The following is a 22,934-nucleotide window of genomic DNA, read 5'->3' as shown; positions in this document are numbered from 1 at the left end:
CTTCATCTGGGTAGAACAGGGGGCCCTCATACGCTGAAGCCCTGGCTGAGGACGCTGAGCGCTGACGGGCTGCGGCCGGAGCCCGTGTGGGGAGCTGCGATTTTGACCGAGGAACACTCGGGCCCACGCACGGCTCTTGCGCCCGAGAAGCCGCCCCGCGGGGCAGCGGAGCAGCCGGCCCACGGCAGCCCAGGCCCGGGGTAGGTGACGGCGGCTCCCCCCTCACGGCTCCAACGCTCACACGGGCCCCTCTCCCCGCCCTGCCACGTCACTTCCCGGGGCGGCCGCAGCCGCCGGGTGTCAGCGGCCGTGCTGTGATGGCGGCGGCAGCCGCGGCTCGGGGCGCCGGCGGGGCTGTGCCGCTCCTGACTCGGCGTGGGCCCCGCGCCATGGGGAGCAGCCGCGGCGGGCGGCTGGCCTGAGGCGGCGGCGGCCACAGCGGAGGGAGGGCGCGGCACTGCCGAGGGAGCCCCGCTGCGGGGGCCGCGACCCGCTCCGCCGGGGATGCTGCGCTGGGTCCGGCAGCAGCTGGTAGGTGCCTCCCCTGCACCCCCCGCGCCCCGGGCAGGGCGGGCTCTCGGTTCGGCCCCGTCCCGATGGCGCTGCCCGGGCCGCGGGTCCGCGGAGGAAGCGGAGGAGCGGGGCCGGGGTGCGGAAGGGAGGAGAGTCCTTCCCCCCTCAGGGGCTGGGGAGACCCGCAGGCTGCACTTGGATCGTTATTGTCGGGTTTTTAATTTTTTTTTTTTTTTTTTTTCACCTGTATTCGAGGGTTTGGGTTGTTTCGGGTTTTTTGGCTTTTGGTTGGGTTTTTTGTGTTTTTTTTTTTTTTTCCTCGAAACCCCCTTGGCACAGAGGACAGCGCGTTCCCTTACATGTGGCCCCCGTTGGGAAGGGCTCCCCAAACTTCCCGGAGAAATGACGGTGCCTTTTTCCCTGGACCGACACTTCAGAGATTCGCAGCTTCTTCCTCCTTCCCGTTGCGAAATGTTTTAAGGCTTTTTCACCCGACGTGGCGTCTCTCTCTTATTTCCCCGTACCTGAGCGCTTTGCAGCCGCTGCGTGCTGAGGATTGAAAGTGAAAGAAATTGAAGGAAAACATCCGTGAAATGTTTTTGGCGGGGAAAACCACTTGAAAAAGGAGGCAGTGAGGGTGCCTGTCCCCCTACACAGGCGCTGCTTGCTGTGCTGGGCTAGAGCGAGCAGGGGAAACCAGGCGGCTGTGGCTGTCACGTCTGTGCTGCTGTAGCAGGAAAGTACATTGAGTTTCACAATTTTGATTTGAAGTATTGGCCGGCTTCCTGCCCGGACCGGCATTATCCCACTTGAATTTTCTCTGAGGGAGAAATTCTTTCTAAATGATGTATTTGTAAAATGACTTGTTCCATTCATTGGAGTTACTTTGCATCACGGATGTTGTCCAGGTTAGTGCAAGAGCTTACATTAGTTAGGTTTTCACATTTTAGTTGTTAAAGCTTCTGTCTCACGAATGATTTGTTTAATTTGTTGCATCACTTTTTGCAAAAAAAAAAAAAAAAAAAAAAAAGATAAAAATTTTAGTGTTTTCTTTTTCCTCCTGTTTTTCCCTGACCTCGTTTCCTATGGCCCATAGATTTTCCCAGTTCTGTGTCTGAGGCAGAGTGCTTGTGGTGATGGTCTCAGTGGCAGCTTGACAGTGCTCACTAGTTTGGTCTGACACCAAGAGTTACTGACCTGGAAATTAATTGCTCTGTTTGAGCTCTGACTGCACTCTTCTGTTCTGTTACAGTCGTACACTTGGTTTCTAGAAAAAAAGCCTGTTTGGTGTAATATAGCTGTCATTTTCCACTTGAAGGTGGCTTGAGGTTTGTGTGTGTGGTTTTTAAAGCAGCATTATGCTGTCGTCTGTAGAGTTTAGATTAGGACTGTATCAGTGCTAGCAATTCATGTATCAAACATGGTTGCTTTTTTCACTGCGAGTAGTACACTGACTAGCTTTCCAGAAATCTGTTTGCCCTTAATAGAAAGTAAAAGATAAGTGTATCAAAATGAGCAATAAACTTGGCAGTAGGAGGTTTTAGTGCTTCTGAAGGAAACTGGTGGAAAATGACTGTTTCAAACTCACAGTAGTTTTGACGGGGAAGAATTAGTGTAGTAGAAAAGCAGGACAATAAAAAGTCAAGATTCTTGGCAGACATTTAAGTATGATACTGATGAGAAAAAATTATTGCAATGATATATGTTTTGTGGGGTTTTTTTCTATTGACGTCACAGATGTTAATGGCTTGGTTGTTTCACAGCTCATAAAGATGAAAAATGGCCTAAGATAGGTATCACACTTGCATGTTTCTTCCTAAAGACACTCAGACAGCTCATCCCTGTCTGTAATCACTGGTTTAACATAGATCCCACCATATGTTTGCTTGTTCACATGGCTGTGATGTTTAGGTTCTGAAAGAGAGTCAGAGGGCTAAAAACATGGGGAAAGATGCTGACAAAATAACCAGAATGAGTAGGAGGAGTGAGGTGTCAGAAATATTTGAATCAAAAGGTGCCAAAATCTGTGTCTGAGAGGAGAAGAGAAGAATGCGTAGGTTTGGATGCCTTTGGAGCGTGCATTTGTACCTGTGCTTGATGTGGCAATGGGCTTTAAAAAAAGGGTCGTCATCCATGCAGGAGGGTTGGAATCAGGCAAATACGTGGGGGTGATGTAAGGGGGATGTTGTAGTAATACAAAAGAAAAACGTTGGTGTGCAGAAATGCTGGAAAAGTAGTAAGGGATTGGGTAAAGGGGGAGGTACTCGTACTTTGCTGAAGGTGCTTTTAGGTAGTTATTAAGTACTCTCTGTATGAAACCAATGAATTGTTTTGCAACTTCTTGTTTGCTTAAGAGAACAGTATTTCATATACTAAGTGCTCATGAATGTATATGGCCTTGAGAACTTGCATTGTCAAGGGTTGTAAAGGCAACAGGGAAAATGAAGCAGGTGAACTTAAAGTAATGAGAGGACCTAGTACAGAATTCAAACTATTTTCGCTAAGTTTTTAAAGTGCTTTGCTGTGCTTTGCTCTGTGAAGACCTGTGCATGCCTGTAGAGCTACAGAAAGGGATAGAAAGACATGAGCAGTCCTCTGAGGAGACATGCTGAGAATGTAAGACTTCCTTCATCCTTATTATCATCTTACAAGTCCGTAACAGTTTTTTAACTGAAGTATTAGATGTTTTTTAGTGATCTGTTGTATCTAAGAAGCTGGTGACAGTAGTACAGCCTTCAGTGCCTATGTGGCACAAATCATCAGGTTGTTTCGTATCTTGGCCTTCAGTCTGGTTTTTTTGCTCAGAAACAATTCACACCATCCTAGAGAGACAGTTTTTCACTTTTTCTCCATCTGATGCTGCCTCATGCTAAATAAGCTGCATAGTAAGTCATTAACTTTCTAGTTAATGTGATATTATAGTATGTAGTTAATAGTTGGAAGTACTTAGGTTTTAGTAATGAAAAAATATAGAGACAAATGGAATTAGAATTCATGGCTTTGAGTAAAATGCTGTGACAAAAGTAAGCTTTGGGCGGGAGAAATGTTTGGGTTCCAGCTCTGTTACCTTGAGATCTCAGAGAGCAATAGGCATGTGGATTTGGAGGGTTGCATAACGCCACAGGCACAGCCAACTCTGCTTGAAAAAAGCAACCGGATCAACAACAGTTGATAGGAAGCATCATTAATATTCAGGAATAGCACAGTATGTTTTATTTGCATTTCCAGATATGATGGGTTAGACCTCATGGCTAATCTGTGTACCAAGTGCTATTGTGGCTGCCATGGTCGAGTTCGTGCCGTACCAACACAAAACGAGAGTACAGTGACATTTGTAACACCCAGGGACTTTCTGTTCCACTTCTTATTTTGTGGGTTTATGACAGCGTTTGAGCTGTCCTGATGCCTGATAGTGCACAGGGAGTTGCACAGGAGCTGTTGCAGTGCTATTAACAGAAAGTAATGACACCTTTGGCAGGGTGGTCTCTGAAAATTGTGGTAGAATGTACGTATGATTTTAGCTGCATAATTTTGAATTATTAGTCTTGTCAATTGGAGAAGGGTCTCAGGATTTCTATTGCTGTAATGAGGAGTTTGAGCCTTTTGATCTGTTGCCTAGCTCAATGATGTACAGAGGATACTGCATGAAGAAGACCTAAGAGCTGCCTGCCTAGCCCCTCTTTTATAAATGACAATTCAAGACAAGTGCTGTGCTGGATTTGGCAGAGTATCTTTGCAGTTTAAGAACCTGAATGCTGTAGTGCACAACAGCTTTAATACTGTGGAGAGCTGGGTATTTTGGCAAAGGCAGCTTTCTTACTTAACTGTAAATCAAAGATAAAATCTATTGATTAACTGTGAAACCTAGTTACCAGACTATTTTATTTATTTCATGGTTACAAGAAGGTTCAGATTGGGAGGGATGTCAGGAGTTTATCAAATCCAGAAGTTCTCCATAGGCTGCATTGAAGGGTGATCACCAGGAATGTTTTTGACTGTTCTGTGTAGGTAGTCCCTGTCACACCTCACATCCTCCACAGCCAGCACTGTATCTGTAGGAGTGTTCTTCTTCATCTTCTAGATGTGTTCTAATGAAAAATTTCTACTAATAAGGGGATGTTCTCAAATAGATTAGCACTAGAGGATTGTATGTCTGGGATGGTTTTTTTTTCCCTTTCAGATACTGGTTACTGTTAAGATGTTCTGAGAGGACAGATGGTATTTTGTAATACCTTGCAGTTACTGGCATTCTGAACAAGGTGGACAGCGTTTATCTCATTGTTAGCACTGACAAATGTGTATTATTTTTACTTAATCATTTTACTGAATACAGTTAACTTTTTCTTTCCCCCCCAAAGAATTCCCTCTGTTTTCTGAATGCCAAAAGTACTTTAAACTAATCTAATGACAGAATCTATCTTCTGAAATCACCTTGCTAACCTGGAATACAATTTTCCCCCTTTTATTTGTCAATGAAGTGTCTTCCCCTTTCTGGTTAAAACTAAGTGGGTGCCTGTTATTTTATGCTAGGAAAATAAAAAATAAATGCTTATTTGCTCAGAAGAGTTCCTGTGGTTCAGAGTGCCCAGTTAATACCTTCTGAACTGTGCATGTCGGAACAGCCCAAAGGTTGCGTTGCTTTGCTGGAGTAGTTTGAGAGCTGGAGGTCAAGGACTCCCCTCCTGTAACTTAGTACAGGAGAAAATGTGGCCCGTTTTTTGTGCTAGAGATATTCTTTGATCTGCTGGACTAGTGCTCCCATGTGTTTGGGTCTTCTAACCTTATTTTCTCTTTGTATTCTGTGACTGCTGAGGGCCGATACATTTGCAGCACAATGTGTTCCAAAGTGTGCAGAACCTGGCCCTGTCTTCAGCCAGCTGTCTGCTCCAAATGGAGACATCCGTTGTGTCCTGTGTGTAATTCTTAAGTCTTACCTCATGAAAATTAAACTCTCAATCTGCATACCAAAACCTAATCAAACCAGTCTTGACACTGATTCTTTCAAAGACATTAAAAGACATTTAAAAATGGGAACATTATCTGATGTGCTGCCTTGCTGTGAGACTTGGATATTCGACCTGTATCTTTTCCCATCCTCTTTTCTTTGTTTTCCTAGCCATGAGCTTTTTAAGCAGCAAATTTTTGTTGTGCCAAATTTCCACTTACCACTCAATAATAGGACTGTTTAATTGACTGTATGATATTCCTGCACTAACAGGATCCTGCTCCCTTAATAACTTCTGTCTGCTTATGGGTTTTATGTGACTAAGAGAGAAGAGGGAAAAAAATAAGGGAGAAAAATAGAATTTTGTTGACAATGGCAAAACTTATTTATGTTCTGGTCAGTAGGGAGTATCTGGTGGGATGGGTAGAAGGCTCTGTTTACTGCTCAGAGATTGTTTCTGTACTCTCAGTGGAAGATAAAATTAATAATCTAAGGCAAGTAAATATGTGCTGAATTTAATAACATTCAACATGTGCTTTGAATAACATTGGTATTGTTTTTTTTCTAGTTTTAAATGGGTTGGCTGACTTCATTAAATCTGACATTTGCTTTCCTCTGGGATGGAGAGACAAGTTATAAAAGAAAAATTTAACAATGTGTTTAAATTTCATTAAAAGCATCATGACTTGTGACTTTCACTGATGATCTGCTCTTGCTTTTAATTGACTGTATTGTGATGTGCTTAGTAGTTATGACTGGTTTTGTAACTATATCACCAGGAAAAAGTTTACCTCTGAAAAAAATCCTTCAATTTCTAGCACTAAATCTGTTTGTTAAGCCAGCAGATAAGAACTGCAGCAAAATAGATGTGGCAAAGTGTCTCTGTAAATGCAAGGTCATATCTTCCAGCAAAACACAGGTGACATATTTGCAGCTTGACTATTTTTTTTAATACAAATGTCTTTCTACCTGCTGTTGAGAAAACCACTTAACATTACTACAGACCACGGTAGAAAGATAGAAAGGAGGACTGAGAACTACACTGTGAGTTAAAAAACAAACCCCTGCAATTCCTTGGCCTCCCACATGCAGTGACTTAAGAGGATTTTTTTCCTTGTTTACTTTGAATAAAAATAAGTCTGGGAAAGGAGAACTTTCCTGTAAATGGGAAGGAGAGATAATGATGTAGACAAAAGGCAAACTGTTTGTTTTTATCCTGAAATGTTTTACTAGGGGAAGAGGTTTTGTATAGTTTATCCCCCAAAATACATGTTGTCATCTGTTGTTGCATTTCGTTACTCCTTTGCACGTTTTTGTGCTACTTTGTGTGGTTGTGCACATTTTTGTAGACATTTACATGTCTGTTTGGAAAGGGAATTGTAACAAAATGGAAAGGAAGCGTAAGATTTACCAAGCTTTAAGGATAGACTACTTTGTACACGTGTCTTGAAAGCAGGCATTCAACTGGCACTTAGGTTATAAATCACGTTCGAAATGGAATTAGAACTAAAAATGCTTTTGGATGGATGCAGTAGACTCAAACTGTAATGTTTTACAGAGCAGGCTTTCTCAAGGCATGTTAAAAGGAAGAGCTAGACACTTCCAGCTATGAACTAATTCTCTTCCTGTGAAATTTATTGAGCAGCCACTGTCAGCAATTTCATTTTGAAAAAGCTTTAAGATTTATTATTTAATGGTGATTATGGGGGAAGATGCTTTTGGAAAGGATTTGTTGGGTTTTTTCCATGCTGAAAGAAAATGTGAATTAGACTTACAGTGCAGGAGCTGATTGGCATAAGTAGCTATTGCCTACTAGAACAAATCCAAATATTGAAAACAGGGGTTTTCAATAATGGCTGTATGAGTACTCCAGAACAGGAGCCCTTCATGCTGGTGTAAAATACTTTTATAAATGATTCTTCAAAGCAGAGGGTAAACAGCATTTCATTTTAAGATAATAACGTATATAGAATGCCAGTATGTGAAGGAATGTATGATTGCTCTGTATTTTTCCTGTCATGGACTTGACAGATGTAATTTTTTTATGGTGAAATTGCTATCTACAAAATTTGAGCTGCTTTCTAGTTTTAAGAGAAAGTTCATAGCCTGTCACAGATTTGAATGCTTTATTTAATATTGAAAATATTCTATAAGCCTACTTAACAAATGCAGGGAATGTACAGAAAGGATGCACTTGGGGGGTTCTTCTTCCAAGATACTATGTTCATTCAAGATATATGAAGGATTTGTATATTAAATGTTTCATTTCTTGCATTGGTTCTGTATTTCTTAATGTGGCCTGTTTAATAGCTGCTATTTCTGTGATAGATTATTGCAGAATTGTAGCACTTTCCGTGTTCAATGTAGTTTATATATTTTGAGAAGTCTTCTGAAAAAGTGGCTTGTGATTTTTGAGCTCTCAATTCTTATAAAATGCGATGCCCTATGGTTGTCTCCTGATGGGTGTCTGAAGTCACCCTTCAGCTTTAAAAATCTTGCCTACTCTCCTTTTGTACACGCCTGACAGGACGATGATATTGCAGATAAAGAAAGCTTAATTGCTGGAGCCCACAAAGGAAAACTTTCAGTTCTGAAATTAGAACTGTGTGGTTGGAACTTCAAAAGCATCTTCATTTCCATGTTAGAGCAATGGGCTGCTTTGGGAGCAAATGGCAAAAGACCAAGCATTTTGGACCGCAGATACTGTCAAGCCTCAATGTCTCTTCAACTTCTTGGACTTTACATAAAGCATTTTTTTAAAAGAAAAAAAGAGTTAGAGAGCACTGACTGGCCTTGAAATGTAACTTGGGAGCCACTAGCCCTGCCTCTGGGACTGAGGCTTGCGTGTTAGAACCTAAATGTTAACTAAGTTTCTTCCTTCATTGGAGCTGAAGACACATTTATTGTAAAGTCTCTTTTCTTCCAAAAAGCATCTGAGCAAAAGTTATTGATGATCTGTGTGTCTGACAGGGAGGATCCTAAAATAAAGCAAGGACGAGGAATGTGTTACAGGCATTTGGTTGGTTAAACACATTGAGGCAAGAGGATAAGCCCCATCCAACCTGGCCTTGAACACTTCCAGGAACAGAGCATCCACAGCTTCTCTGGGCAACCGTGCCAGGGCCTCAGCACCCTCACAAGAAAGAATTTCTTCCTTATATCTAATCCAAATCAGCCCTCTCTCAGTTAAAAGCCATTCTCCCTTGTCATGTCACTACATGAACTTGTAAACAGTCCCTCCCTGGTTTTCTTGTAGGCCCTCTCTGGGTACTGGAAGGAAAACTGTGAATCTTGGCATTCTGTTGAAGACAGTCATGAAAGAGCAGCTGTTACAAGGTCTTAGGCTTGTTTTATCATATGAAGTCCAAAATGGATTATGCTTTATAAATTCTGTGATTAGAATTTTAGAGGAGAATAAGAAGCCATTTCCTTCATTGATGCAAGTTGGACTATTTTAGAGTTAAACAATTTACCTGAATCTCTATTCAAATCCTTTGCTGCTAGCAAGAACTGGACATGCCATAGCAGTCTTTCAGAGTGCTGCATTAGAAAGCATAACTTGCCTGTTCAGCTCATTTTTCCTTTCTTATTTTATTGATGTTAATAGACCAGTATGTATGGCATCAGTGACCTGAGCAGAGAAACTGGCGCAGGGCAGTATGTTAGCAGTGAATGAGGCCAGTTTACCTTGTTTGTTATGTTTGCAGATAAATAAAGAGAAGATAGGTGATTTTTTAAATTTTAAGTAGGGATTTTTCCAGGTTATATTTGGTGGCCATCTTGACAAAATAGAATGTAACATAAGAACAACTTGAGCTCTATGTAACCAGGACTTTGTGGCGAGCACCAGTATGACTTTCCTTAGTACAGTACTAGGCATATTTTAACTTTGTGAAAGGAAGGGTTATTACCCCATGATTTCTCAGGCCTTGTTGCCTAGAGGGTGTGTTTTCACAAAATAATGTGATCAGGTTATAGGTCTTTTAGGAGGTTACAACATGATTTATTATCAGATATTTTGAACAGCTGTAGATACAGTAAGTGGGAAAAGGAAGTTGCATGAGTAGTACACAACTTTTAGTACAGTTTTATTTCTTTACTGCAGTGATATTTAAAAGGGGGGGAACGAATTGCATGACACTGTGTACACATCAGGGTGCTTCAGCTGATTCACTATTTTAGTTGTTAGAGCAGTGTTTTAAATTGCTGTGAGAGGCTGTTTCTTCCTTCATGCTAACCTTTGATAAGGCAAATTCAGTTTGACTACTGCCCAGTTACGTGACTGAAAGAATTATTAGCTCACTGTATGGAGTACAAATTTACACAGACTTCTGAAAATGGGCATGGAGTGTGAATAGATCATCTTATCTGACAGAGGGAAAAGTATTCTATGCATAGTCAGAAGAAAATCCAAAGCAAGAAAATCCATTTCCTCAAAACACCTCTAATCAAAATATATCTTGACAGCAGTGTAATAGCAGACTTTTGGGCTGTCTGCCAGGAAATGTGGTGTTCTGCTTCTGCAGCCACAATCAGTCAAGTCACTTCCCTAGGAGAAAGGGTTTCTGAGACCAAGTTATCTTCTGTTTATTAGCTTTATTAAGTAGTATATGATATTCAGAAGGTTTTTGGGGCAACTGCTGCTTTTGTCTGTAGTGTTCAGTGTGGCTTTTGAAAGAAGGAAGAGGCTCTGAATGAGACTTCCTTCTTTCAAATCACTTTCACTTTTCAGTAGTCACATAGCAGAAGTTCTTTTGGCAAATACAAGTTTGGTTTTTCTTCCCCTCCCTTAAAAGCTGTGAGTAATGAATAAGAAATCCTGGGAGATGATATTAAAGTATACTGAGTTTATGCAAGTCATCAGCAAAAATCACCTGTCAGATGATTAATGATTATCAATGCACGTATTGCAAAGCTTTATAATGAGATTGATGTGTTGTTTGTTGGTCTCACGTCACTAATCCTTGCTGAAGGATTTGGATTTCTGCTAACTTAACAGTGCTGTAGAGTGGGGAGGGGGGCATTGGTGCACACTGACATGCATTAGTAGTGGTGTTGAAGTGCTATGAGTCTTCAGTAGATGTGTATGTTACAGCAACAAGTTGACTGCAAAAGCGCTTTTGTCTTTTCTTTGTTTACACTTGCAGGTGTTAGGAAGGTCTTTTTTGTAGTGCTGCTTCTCATTTGCTTCCTCTCTGATTTCCTGATTTGTTATCCGTGTTATTGAGGCTTCCTCAGCAGCAGTGTAAAACTCTTCTTTCACGGGGAAGCTTTTTATTATACGACCAATTGGTATGACATATTAAAAAAACTGGGGGAAAAAAAACCCGAAACGAAACCAAAAATACAAACCAAAGTGGGGAAATGGTGATTTGGTTGGATCTGTTTTCCTTACCTGATGGCCGATGGGCAGTTCTCCAAGTACAGTGGTTGAGATGCAGACAAAATGTAGGAAAGGGTTGTTTGGGGGTGGCTGTTGAATCCCGTTTCTTTCATGAAATACATTGCATAAAATTGCAGTCAAATATTTCTCCTCAGTTCCCCAGGATATGTTTCCTGTGCTGATTTAAAGGAGCCTGATTACTGCACAGAGAATGTCTAACTTTTAGAACAGTAATGAAATCATTGCTGAAGAAGTTCAGTAAAAATTACTTCGACTTTGCTTAGAGTAATTGAAATTTATAAAAAATGAAAACTATGAATCACTTCTTTCTTTTTTTAAAGGTTATTTTCATTTGTGCTTTATAAATCAGTTTGACTCGAGCATCTGTGTACTGTATGTAAGTGGTGTGCTTTTAGGCTATTTTCAAAACCAAAATGTTAAGTTCATTTGAGTGCAGAATTTCTGCTGGGGAGGTGTGTATCAAAGATTAAATGAGGGCTGTATTCCAAAGGTAGATAATGCCTGGTTTGTGTTTATAAATCATCTGAAGGACTGAACTTTAGCCAATAAATCTGGATTTAATTTGCAACATGAAGGGGAGAAAATCAGGTCACTTCATCTTATGGTCAAGTTTTATTTAAAGGTGATTCATGTAATATATATGCCTGTAATATACCTGGTCAAGAAGCCTTAAATACCAGTTTTTATAATATATTCAGCATTATTTGTTTTGAAATCAGTCATCTGTGAACTTGGGTAGAAATAACTTCACTTGATAACTGCAGGAAAACTAACTTTTTTTTGGAAAGAGATTGGTGACAACTTAATCACTTCGCAAGACTCTAATTTAAGGTTTCTCTGCTCATGCTGTTTAGCTGCAGAAATCCTTTGACAAGGGCATGTTACCCTACTTTTGCAGCTAAGTTGGAGAATGACGTTAGAAAGAGAGAGAACTGTCTATTAAGTGAAATTAGGAAACAGTGTGCTTTCTGCACAGCTTTGCTGGCTGCATAGAATTACCATGGAAAATCCCTTTGCTGGGCAGAAATTCGGACTACAAATCAGTTTTGTGTCAGGAGCAGGCTCTGTGACCAACCCCATAGTTAGAGAAGAGTTAAAGGCATTTCAGCTCTTTAACAATGAAGTTCAACTCCTGTGCAGAATTTTCCTTGGAGAGATGTGTAATTAAAATTTCTATGGAAGATCTGCTTGGTTGTGGTCTCATCAGCTAATTATGAGGTGGCAGAGTTTTTAGCTGATTTCAAGTGATTTTTAGTAGTTATGGTCATAAAACTTAGGAAGTAGGAGTTTTGTTCCAAGCTCTGACACTCCCTTCCCGCTGTGACTACAGTCAAGTCACTGAGGTTGTCAGGGATGTGTCCTTTTCCAACCACAGCTCTGACAACTGAAGGATTTTTGTCCCTGGCCTGCCTTGCATGTGCATTGTGATCTGCTGACTGCACAGCTTCTGTGCCTTCTCTCTGGCAAATGTCAACAAAACAGAATTAAATCTGTATAGACTGCAAATTCAAGCTCTTTTAGCTCCACAACTGCACCTGTAAACTGATATGGCCTGAGATTCTGATTTATTTGGAAAATAGAGTTCTTGCTTTTAATCATCTGAGTCTGCTTCAGCAGAGGTATTCATTCTAATAGAAGTGCTTGTGCAGTGAGGCTAGAGTTGTACAGAGGTCTTTACTCTTCATCATGAAATGTCATCAAACTCATCAACCTTCAGGTGCTCAGAAAGTGGCCTAAAAAGGGCATATAAAAAAATCAGTGATATTCTAGTCACTCAGTAATCTTTGATTTATCTTTTAATAGCGTTCAGCAAGTGGCATGCAGGTTAGAATTTATCACTGTCAGAAAGAAGACTGCCACTTGTTTTCTTGCTCTTTGTGGTTTTTTTCCTTGCTTTACATCTGTTTGATTTCGAGTGGAATTTTTTCAGGCTGTAGAATCTGACTTTCCAAAGTGAGGATGTCTGGCATTTTGTAAGTGCCAGACATTTTCTGAGATGTAGAAGAGAGCTGTGTACGAAGTCTTATTAATTAGGTGTGCTTTTTCTTGCTTGCAAAACACTTTCATTTGTGGCATCTTCTGGATTGATTTAGAAATACTGTGTCACTGATGTCAGCTATCCAAAATGTTCTGCTACAAATGCTGTTCTCTTTGAATTTTGTGTCAGCAGTTAACAGGTACATTTTTTTTCATTTTCCTTTCATGATTGTATTTCTTTTCTTAAAGCTGTGAACAGTTCCTTGCATTTTGCTTTTGGTATCCTGTGTATTTTTTTTTCCATCCTTTCCCCTATCTACTTTTTGTCTCCCTGCTCCAGTCTTATCTTTAAACAAGTTTTCACCCTGGAGCATGTGACTAGACCAGCCTTCCACTGCTTCTCATCTGAAGTTTATTCTCCTTCAAATCTCTTTGAAAAATCCCCCTTCCTTTCTTTCTCCCTTCATTATTCTGGACCTCTTTCTTTCTAAAGCAGAATGTTTCTGTAGTAATGATGCCAAACACAAACAATTGTATGTTTGAGAGGATTTTTTGATTATTCCTTTACTTTAAAATGACAGCATCTTGAATGTGAACATACCTAATGACCTGCATTAGAGAGATTAATGGATTTAAAAAATTGTTTGGTTTTACCAAGCATTTCTTATGTCAGTCGTTGTGCTCACTGTTGATCTTCCGTAGTTAACTGGTACAGAGCTATCTTCTTGTGGAGTTCTGTGAAGTGTCACTTTTTCATGAACAAACCTCTGAGCCTCATTTACAAGTGGAGCAACACAACTGCAAGTACATTTTCTTCACCTGCAGTAGTGGAATTGGTAATGCCCTTTCTAGCAAAGGACACCACCAGTTGTCCTTGCACTTGGCATCAAAGAATAAGGAGATTGTGTAAACTCTGCAAGTTGGTTCTAAGATTAGGAATGTGTGTGATGCTGATGCTGGAACTCACCACTTTGCAGACAGTCATTGATTCCCAATCAAACAACTGTTCCAAATTTAATTCACTAATTTACTTCACGTCTTGAAGCTTTTTGCCTTTTACTTTAGTAGTTTTCTTGGCCTGTTATCTGAATTATTACTGTTTTGTTGTCTTTTGCCATCACCTGCTTCTCTGGGTCAGAAGGGAGGGTTCTGGTGAGTCATGTAGCCCCAGGAAAGGCTCAATTAAAGATAGACTTGAATGACCTAGATATAAACCCTTGTGTTACAGACATTGCAGCCTTCCCTCATGACTTATTTTGGTGCTGAATTATTCCCTTCCACAACGAAGGAATTTGTTTGCTTTCCAATACCCAGACATAAGTTTTCCTACCTGCAACTTAAGCCTACTTACTTTTGTTCTTCTTTGTCCTTCAAAGTAATGGAACAATCTTCTATGTATCAGGAGATTTACTAGGACATCCCAAGTTTCCTCTTCTCTACACTAAATGACTCTAATTTGTGTGCTCTTTGCTTTTTAGATTGTTCAGCCTTGCATTATATGTCATGTTTTCAGGATCTCTTGGGGCTCATGTTCCACTCCTCTGGGTGTTGTCCAGTTGGTTCACAGTGCTTCAGCTGTGGCTCCCACTCCTCCTCCAGACTCCTCTGCACTGAAGGTCTTTTTCTCAGTGGGATCACACTGATGACTCATGTCTAGCCTGTGATCTGTTATAGCCTTTGACATTTTTCTACAAAATTCTTTTATGGGCTTTTATTCTCTTTTTCTAGATGCAGTTTCTTTGTGCTGGATCTTTGTGTTCTGTGCATCTGGTTGATCAAGAATTTTCTCTTATTTGGTATTCTTGCAGTCCCAGGGTGGTGTCATCTGCAGGTTTAACACTTGTGTTCCACTTCCTCAAGAGGGAGATGATGAAAACACTGACCATTAGACCTGAAACAGGGCTTTGATTCCCAGGAACCTCACTCAGATCATGTGTTTTGGCAGGAAATTATTGCTAAGTATTTCTGAGTATGCTTTTTTTTTTCCCCTATGAGTTTGCTTTCAGCGTTGCCACCATTTATGTATGAATTGGTGGTAATGGCAGGAAATTACATTTGAAGTGAGACAAAGTGTTAGTTCTTGGAGATAGAACTTGTTTGGAAAATTGCTGCTGTCTGGTCAGATGCGTATGCTTTTGGCTTTTCTGTGGTGAGAATCTTTTCAAATCCAGTTACCACAGCATACTTGTATAGCTTGTATGTTTTGACCTTTTATTTTTCTTAATAACGTGTTTTATTAGGGTTATCGTGAGCGTGACTGTGAGGTTTTGTAATTTATTTATGTTTTCATCTCCATTTCTATTTCTTCCTTTTAAGTTTTGCAGGGCATCAAGTTTGCATGGAAGCAAGTGTTCTCTATCCTTCTTGAGATGGGAGTTTTTTCTTTCATTTTTTTTCAGAATGAGTACACAATCTCAGAATTTAGATTTTGGGTTTTTTCCCCCTAGTTTTTGAAAATTCTCTGGACACAGCAGACTTCCATTTTATACAATAATTTTCTTTGCTTTTCAAAAACTACTGCTTGATATCTGAATGCCCTTTTCCACAGAATTTTACAAAACACCAGTTAATAAAATTGACTTTCTTGATTATGTCTTTTTTTATTTTATGTTTTAGGGTTTTGACCCACCGCATCAAAGCGACACAAGAACTATTTATATAGCAAATCGTTTTCCCCAGCATGGCCATTATGTTCCTCAGAAGTTTGCAGACAACAGAATCATATCATCTAAGGTAAGGAATCAATTTGTCATGGCAAAACCACTTGATGTGTTACTTAGGAAGTCGTGTGGCAGATGTGCACATCTGTATTATGTCTAGTGGTGCATATACAGTATTCAAAATGAAACAAGTTCTGAACTGTTTTGAGGGAAAAGCTAGGTTGCTTCATATGTGGTTTGTCTCATTCTTTCACCCTTCTTTCCTCAAAACTCAAGTACAGAGCAGTTAAGCAAGTTGGTCAGGCTTTCTGAAGAAAAGCAGTTTTTAAACCACTGTTGCCCAAACTACTTAAAAGGCAGGATGAAGCTGGTTATGAGGATTTTTAAAATAGCCAAATTGAAAGCCAGTACTCTGCATAAATTAAATCAGCAGTGGACTGCAGTTGCGGATTCCCTCCCGGTGTGTCCTTGGATTGAAATCAATAGAGCTGATGCTGGGGATGTGCCTTGTTGCTGTAGTGTTGGAGGGAATGTTACAGCTGCAGGAATTAATTTCTTCCCTCCTACCCAGGATACAAGCAGCCAAATGACTCCAGCTGCCCCTGTCCCAGTTGGAGGAAAACATTTTAAATTTGGCCTATAGAGGCAATGCAGTTGCTACCCTTACTTCCCTGCTAGCTGTACTTAAAACAGAAGAACTAAAAAGAAATCAACAAAAATTGGATACAGCAGTTCTGTGTGGGAGGAGAGTAAGGTTTGGGGGAGGGGACTTGGGGAATGAGAAGGTTTAGGTTAGGAGAGTTCAAGGGGAGCAGAACTGAACTTCACTGAAAAATTGTATGTTGTGTCGTAATTATTCTTCTCTCTCTCCTTTTTTTCCCTTCAGTATACAGTGTGGAATTTTGTTCCAAAAAACTTATTTGAGCAGTTCAGAAGAGTAGCCAACTTTTATTTTCTCATTATATTTTTGGTTCAGGTAAGTTGAATAATACTCAGGAAATTGCAATTTTTGTTGTAAATTCTGCCACTGATTTTTGTTCTGTGAATTTAACTTCTCTACTTACATATTCTGTCTGTAAAAAGAACACATTTCCAATTTCTCTAGGCAAATAATATAACTTTAAAACTAATTATGTCCAAATTTAAGTATTATCCTTAGGTTTTTTCTTCATGAATGCTAATGTATTTAAGTGTGCAGTTTCAAAGTCCATTGCACAGGGATTCAGTTGTCTGCCTCAAATACAACTTTAATCTCGTAAGTTAGTAATGAAATTCCAGATACCCTTCTTATTTTTGTGTCTTGCTTTTGTAAATCAACAGAGTATCATGATACAGTTCTTCAAATTCAATTTGTTCACATAAAATGAACACGCAGATGTTACAGTTAAAATCGATAGTTCGCCAGTTTTGAAGATCTCAGTTAGTGCTGTTATTGTTACAGTTTATGTTAGAAATATTGCTGTGGCTTTTGTAGCAGACCATACTTCTTTTGATTAAAAACATCCACAAGTAGATTAGGAGAGTCTGAAAATTTTTTGTGATCATAGCCCCTCCAGTTCTGTAATGTACCTGAATTCTGTGGAGCTATTGCAGGCTTAGTAGGTGAAGGATAAGTGGGAGAAGGGTTCAGAGGAGAGATAGTAACTTTTGAAAGACTGATTAATACCTGAGGCAGAGACAAGATTTTGGGCTACACAAACTTTTCTTTCATTATAAAATAGAATGTTTTGAATACGTACAGCCCTCCACAGTGATTCACCAACATTTAGAGTGTGCATCTGAAAAGGATGGCGCCTCATCTGACAAAGAACGGGGAGAGTGAAGAGTTCATAAAACTTGTCTTTGATTGTGTAAGGTGTCAGTATCAGGGCCACATCTGCACCTTTTAATCCATTGCCTCCTGTGTCACTTGATCTTGTTTTTTCACATTTAGAAAGAAGGACATTTGTTGGCTAAAAATTCCTGTGCTGGACTAAAGTCATACAGTTCTAACTTAGGCTGACAAAGTGTGTTGTCCACCACATCTTCCTAGTTAAGAATATGGACTGTGTCATTCCCATTGCAATGTTTCATGCTGTTTAACATATTGCAGCATGAGGAAGATGGGAACATGCTGAAGATGGAACTAAATGTTAGTAAAGTAACCACAGGCAGCGTGGCTTTTAATTCTTTTTAATGCAGATTTACCTCTTTAGTTCAATGTGGTGTCACAGTTTTTTCAAACTGTTGCCTTTTGGTAGTATCTAAATGTGACATCCGTGAACAAATAAGGATCTAAGGGCATAAATTCTGTTCTGAGTGTAATCCTCTTCTCTCAGTTTGTGTCAAGTGGATGCCCTCACATGTATGGGAAATGTCTTGTCTGTCTGCTTTCTTGGAAAGAGAACAGCACAAAAGCTGCAGTCAGTTTTGTTCCTTTGTTAGAATGGAATTCTGTTTTTATTCAAATCCCTTTTGGAAGTTCATTAATATCTAGTATTTTTTCTTTGTATAAGACAAAGGTGCCTTTTAAAGCTGACCACCATGGTACCTTCCCTATCCTATGAATCTCGTGTGGCCAACATGCAGTGTCTTTCATTACCACCTTTTCCACTGGGGATGGCAGAGATGGGGCAGGGTCTCGTTGTGTGATTTCAACTTGCTGCACAGTCCAGTCCACATTGTTCACCACACATGTGCATGCCCAAAACAAGGTGACAGACTGCATTTTGGTGACACGAGGTGTGTGTGATGGATGTGTGTCCAGCTGTGTGGCAGGCAGAGGATCACGGTGTCCTGGTGGACGAGGCAAAGTCAGCAGGCTGGCATGACAATTCCAGTAGCACAGAACCTGCCTCATTTTCATATATAACCTTCTCTTGAGAAAGAATGAGAGAGTATAGATGGCAGAAATTTCATGATTAATCCTATCCAGCCAAAAATCAGATGCTTTTGGTATGAGTTTTCTTGGTCAATATGCTGCCAAGTTGAAATTGTAGTGCTACAATTAAAGAACAGACAGTATTGCAGGCTAGATCTCATTTTTGTTGTGTTCTATAAATCATCTGTGAAAGAAACCAACCAAAAACCTCATGTGTGCATTATAAAGTGGCATAATCTGTTTTCTCTGTGAGGTTCTTCCTCTGTTAACAGAGTAAACTTCATGTATGACTTTTCTTTTCTTCTTTAATGATTCCCAAAGCAATGCCATAAGTCTCAGGTAAAGTGAATCAAATCAATGTCTGTGGTTTTGAATAGTTCTTGTGTATATTTCCTTTTCAGCACTTGACCATGTTGATTTTTTCCTGCAGCAGAGGAGAACCACTAACATCCCCCCACATACAGAACCTTAGTGTGTACACTGCACTTTTGGCATGCCAGCAATAGTAGCACAAACTGTAAAAACTGCATGTTAACTTGGGGCAACGAGAAAGGTGCAGTCTAGAAAAAAGTGTTTTCTAATATCTAAACCATTAGAAATTACTGTTCTTAGCTTTATTTTTACTTCTAAATGTAATGATGATGTTATACGCTACATGGCTGGTAAGCAGTAGATCATATAGAATGTTGAAACAGCTTCATGAAATGTAGATTTCTTTCCTTTGTAATATACTTTTGAATTCATTTTTGTAGGATGGAATTATACCTTCTTTTAGTAAGGTCCCTTAAAATTGTCACATGCTTTACAAATGTGCCTAAGGCTGCTCTGTGCTCTAAAACATCTGTTTGCATCATTATTGACGTATTATTTAGCTGTCAGAAACTGAATTTTGCTCGAGAAAATCGGCAGGAAATGTAAAAATACAGGTTATAATGAAGAGTTTGGAAAATAGTTGTCATCTTGCTTCATTTGGGTTTTTGGGGGTTTTTTTGAAAGTACAATTGTAAAAATAAAATTTGGGCTAATTTTCGTATTTTCTTTTCTTTTAGCTCATGATAGATACCCCTACCAGTCCTATTACCAGTGGATTGCCATTATTCTTTGTCATAACTGTGACAGCCATAAAACAGGTAAAGGGGAAAAGTCTTGTGGCATGAAGTCCTACTAAAGTTACTTCAGTAAAAGAGTCTGACCAAGATAGTGTTTAGCTACTAAAAATATATAAAAATTGTGTCATTTTTAGAAACTTTTGTATTTAATATTCCCAGTTAGATGCTTGAGCTTCAGCATTTGGTTGGTTGTCAAGCACTCAATGACTCACTGCAGTACCCTAAAATGGACAGTGGATGACTGTCAGGCAGCATTTTTGTCTAAACATTACAAGTCACTTGTTATCAGACCTTTTCTGAAAGCTCCTCACTTATTCCTTTGGCACACCTCGCTGCCTGTTAGAACCAGTCCTCCCACATCACACCCCGAGAGCGGAGCTTGGGCAGATGAAACAGCAGTGCAGGGTGTGTTTGTCAGTAGTTACAAGGCAAATTTTGCCCCAAGGGGAATGTTTCATGGTGTAAAATGTGTTTTAACTGTGATCCTGTACCAGGTAGAAGCTCTGTTTAGAAAGCTCTTGGTCTTCTTTGGTTGCATAAAACATTTGAGAGTGTTCCATAGCACTTGAGATAAAAATCTTCTGAGTTTAATAGAAATCTTGTTCAAGCACTGTATTACATCCTACTGAGACCTAGAGCCTCTGGAATCAGAATATAAAAATAAAAGAAAAGAAAAAGAAAAACAAAGTCTTCTGTTTTCTTTATGCCCTTAAAGCAAGAGGAGAAAGAAGCAAGCTCATAAATAAAGAAGTGATGTGGGTAAAAATTATAATCTCTTCTGCAGGGAGGTAATTTTCAGGAGCCGTCCTCTTCAAGGGGTTTGACAGTGCTGTCGGGAATAAATGCAGCCCTGCAATGGAAAAATAAGCAGGAGACTGTTTCAGAGCTGTAACTGGAATTTCAATTTGCCTTCTGTGCCAGAAAGACCCAAAGCCACCCAGAAATAGGGCAAAAAGTAAAAATATTTCTAGCTTTCAAGCAGATAGAAAGGTGTCCAGGACAGAGTGGTTCTTAATGCTGGAGTAATATTTGGACTAACATTTCATCTTGTTGCTGTGCAATTTGTGTATGTAGAGTGCCCTAATCCTATTCAATTGCAGTTGTTACCATCACCCCCCAAAAAATCACATGTTCAAGAGCTACAGTCATAAGTAGGAAATGGATAATAAAGCTGTGTGAACGAAAAGAGATTATGAAACAGAGTGATAAATATTAGATCACTTTTTCCAGAAAGAAGTTAGACTTGTGTAAGTCTAAAATAGTCCAAAATAATCTTAACACCACCTTGCTTCCAGATGCCCAATCTTATATTGGGAAATTTAAGTATCTTATCATCAGTTGCAAAGAAGAGAGATTCTGTCATTCCTTCTGGAAGCTTCGAATCATTCATTACTTGCCAGACATCAAGAGATTTTCTGGCTGTCTCAGTATCTCTGCAAGGACTATTGGAATCACCTAAACTGATCGAATGGACTCTCATGTTTCCCCTACCTGCTGCAAAGGAGGCAAGCAATATTTGCAGGCTGTTATCTTGAAGGGACAATGAATTGTGCTATTTCCAGCAAGCTGCCCTCAGACAAGGGAGAAAGATAAATTTGTTGGAGTGCAGAGGGAAAAATCCCCAGTATTGCATCAAAATCATTTCCTATTTTCTCTAAACCAGAAGTGTAATAGGAAGCAGATTTTAAGGAAAGAACCCCATTTTGAAAGCTATGGGGCACTGGTTCTGTACAAAGTTACATCAGGATAAATGTTAAACTATAACTTAGTATTCTCTCAAAAGATGAAGGGGAAAAATAGAAGCATTAATCATACGAAGGTTTGAGAAGCTTCGCAGTGGATGGAAAAACTCCCCTGCCTTCCAGAAGACCAGTGAATGTGGCACCTCTGGCAAACCTCAGGACTCAGCCTTATTTTAATCTCAGACAAGGAGACAGAACTTTTTCTACTTGGAAGTGTAACTGCACCTAGGTCAGAAGAAGGACGTACAGGACTGCAAAGTGATGCAGCTTGTGCTGTGTCATTTTGTCTGTCTTGTTAGCCAGAGCACTTTCCTCCTTATGCCTATGAAGGTCTGTACACAGTCCTCCAAGGAGTTCAAAGTTACCAAATAAAAACAAAACAAAAAGTTTAAAAAAAAAATCCCAAGCCAAAATACAACAAAATAAAGGTATTTCCCAAGAAACTTTAGGAAACTTTGTCCATTTTAATAAGTTTTTTAGGTATTTAGCTGATGGATCACAGATGCTTACTTGGCTGCCAGGTAAATTATAAACAACTACTTTGCAGGTTTTGGTTAACTATAGACCTAAACTGAGAATGACTGGTAGTATAAAATGCAGAACTTTTCTCAATTACATTGATGCAGTTACTTAAGCAGGACTTAAGAATATAATTTAATCGAGGGATTTTAATCTTTAGTCTCTTTCCATGCAAGTAAGCAACATTCCCTGTATTCCTCTTGCATCTTTCTTTTCCACAGTATTTTTCCAGTGTTTTCAGGTGAGGCTAAGGAACTCTCAAAAATGCTGCTGTAGGTAAATTTGGGGGGAATTTGAACTGACCACACTAAGTTGGCTCTTAAGAATTCCCTGGTGTGAGGTGTCACCCTTGTGTTGGAGGCAGGAGGTGTCAGGTGGAGAAAGCGCTGAAATCTGAACTTTCTAAAGAAAGGTGATTTTCGGTTCTTTGCCAAATGCCCACATTGCTCAGCTGTTCAGGTTTGTGAGACAAATGCCCCAAGGTTACTGGATGTTAGTTAAATCCTTGTTTTCTTCTGTCAGTCACCTTAACAAGGAGCTGTAGGTACTGACTCCTGCTTTTTCATACTGCTTAGGAAGGATTCTTAAAAGAGTCATACTTAGGGACTGTAGGATTCTGATGTCCCAGTAAAAGAAAGCTGCTTAGTTTATCAGTTAAAAGCTCGGTTGCTGCAGACTGTTCCATTAGGAGTCAAAAAGAACAAAAACCTTATCACCTAGTCATCTTCTCTTAGTGGACAGAGCTGATGTGTCAACAGCACGTCACACAAAATTGAATATTGAGATTTTGTGCATAGGCTGTGGCAGTAACTATAAGAGATGCTATATGGTATGACTTGAGAAAGTAATTTCCATCTGCTACTTCTTTTAAAAAAAAAAAAAAAAGGAGTGCACGAAGGAGCCTGGGGACTGACTGTTCCCAGTTTTGTGGTGTATTAATCCATATAGATCAAAGATTTATTGAGTGCTTGGTCAGAAAATGTCACTGCCTGTTTGTTTAAGAGAGCATGGGACTATTAAGTTTCTTCACCACTTCTGCTGCTTTATTTGCCTTTACTTGTTTGTGTGAAGTGACAAGATTAAGGGGTTTACCAGGTTCTTGAGTAACAGAAGCTCAAGAGAAGTTAAGAACTATATTGAGACAATGTGGGAAGTAGTTTGAACACATTTGCTTAGAAGATTAAATTTAGTCTATTTTTTAGTTT

At 39.7% G+C, this 22,934-nt stretch overlaps 1 protein-coding gene across 9 annotated transcripts in view; it reads left to right on the top strand.

The window, feature by feature from the left end:
- Positions 1-317: 317 nt before the first annotated feature.
- ATP11B (ATPase phospholipid transporting 11B (putative)) overlaps positions 318-22,934 on the top strand; it is a 65,697-nt gene continuing 43,080 nt past the window's right edge. For all 9 annotated transcript variants that reach the window (XR_014226690.1, XR_014226691.1, XR_014226692.1 and 6 more), the window contains exons 1-4: positions 318-531; positions 15,456-15,572; positions 16,386-16,475; positions 19,409-19,489. Coding sequence is in view for 6 of the 9 variants with exons in the window: in XM_082287857.1 (XP_082143983.1) it covers positions 505-531; positions 15,456-15,572; positions 16,386-16,475; positions 19,409-19,489 (315 nt within the window). In the remaining 3 variants the exon portion in view is untranslated. The remainder of the gene's footprint in view (positions 532-15,455; positions 15,573-16,385; positions 16,476-19,408; positions 19,490-22,934) is intronic.

This window comes from Coloeus monedula, assembly GCF_965178545.1.
Source record: "Coloeus monedula genome assembly, chromosome: 10".
Taxonomy (NCBI): domain Eukaryota; kingdom Metazoa; phylum Chordata; class Aves; order Passeriformes; family Corvidae; genus Coloeus; species Coloeus monedula.
This window is presented reverse-complemented; position numbering and strand designations above follow the sequence as displayed.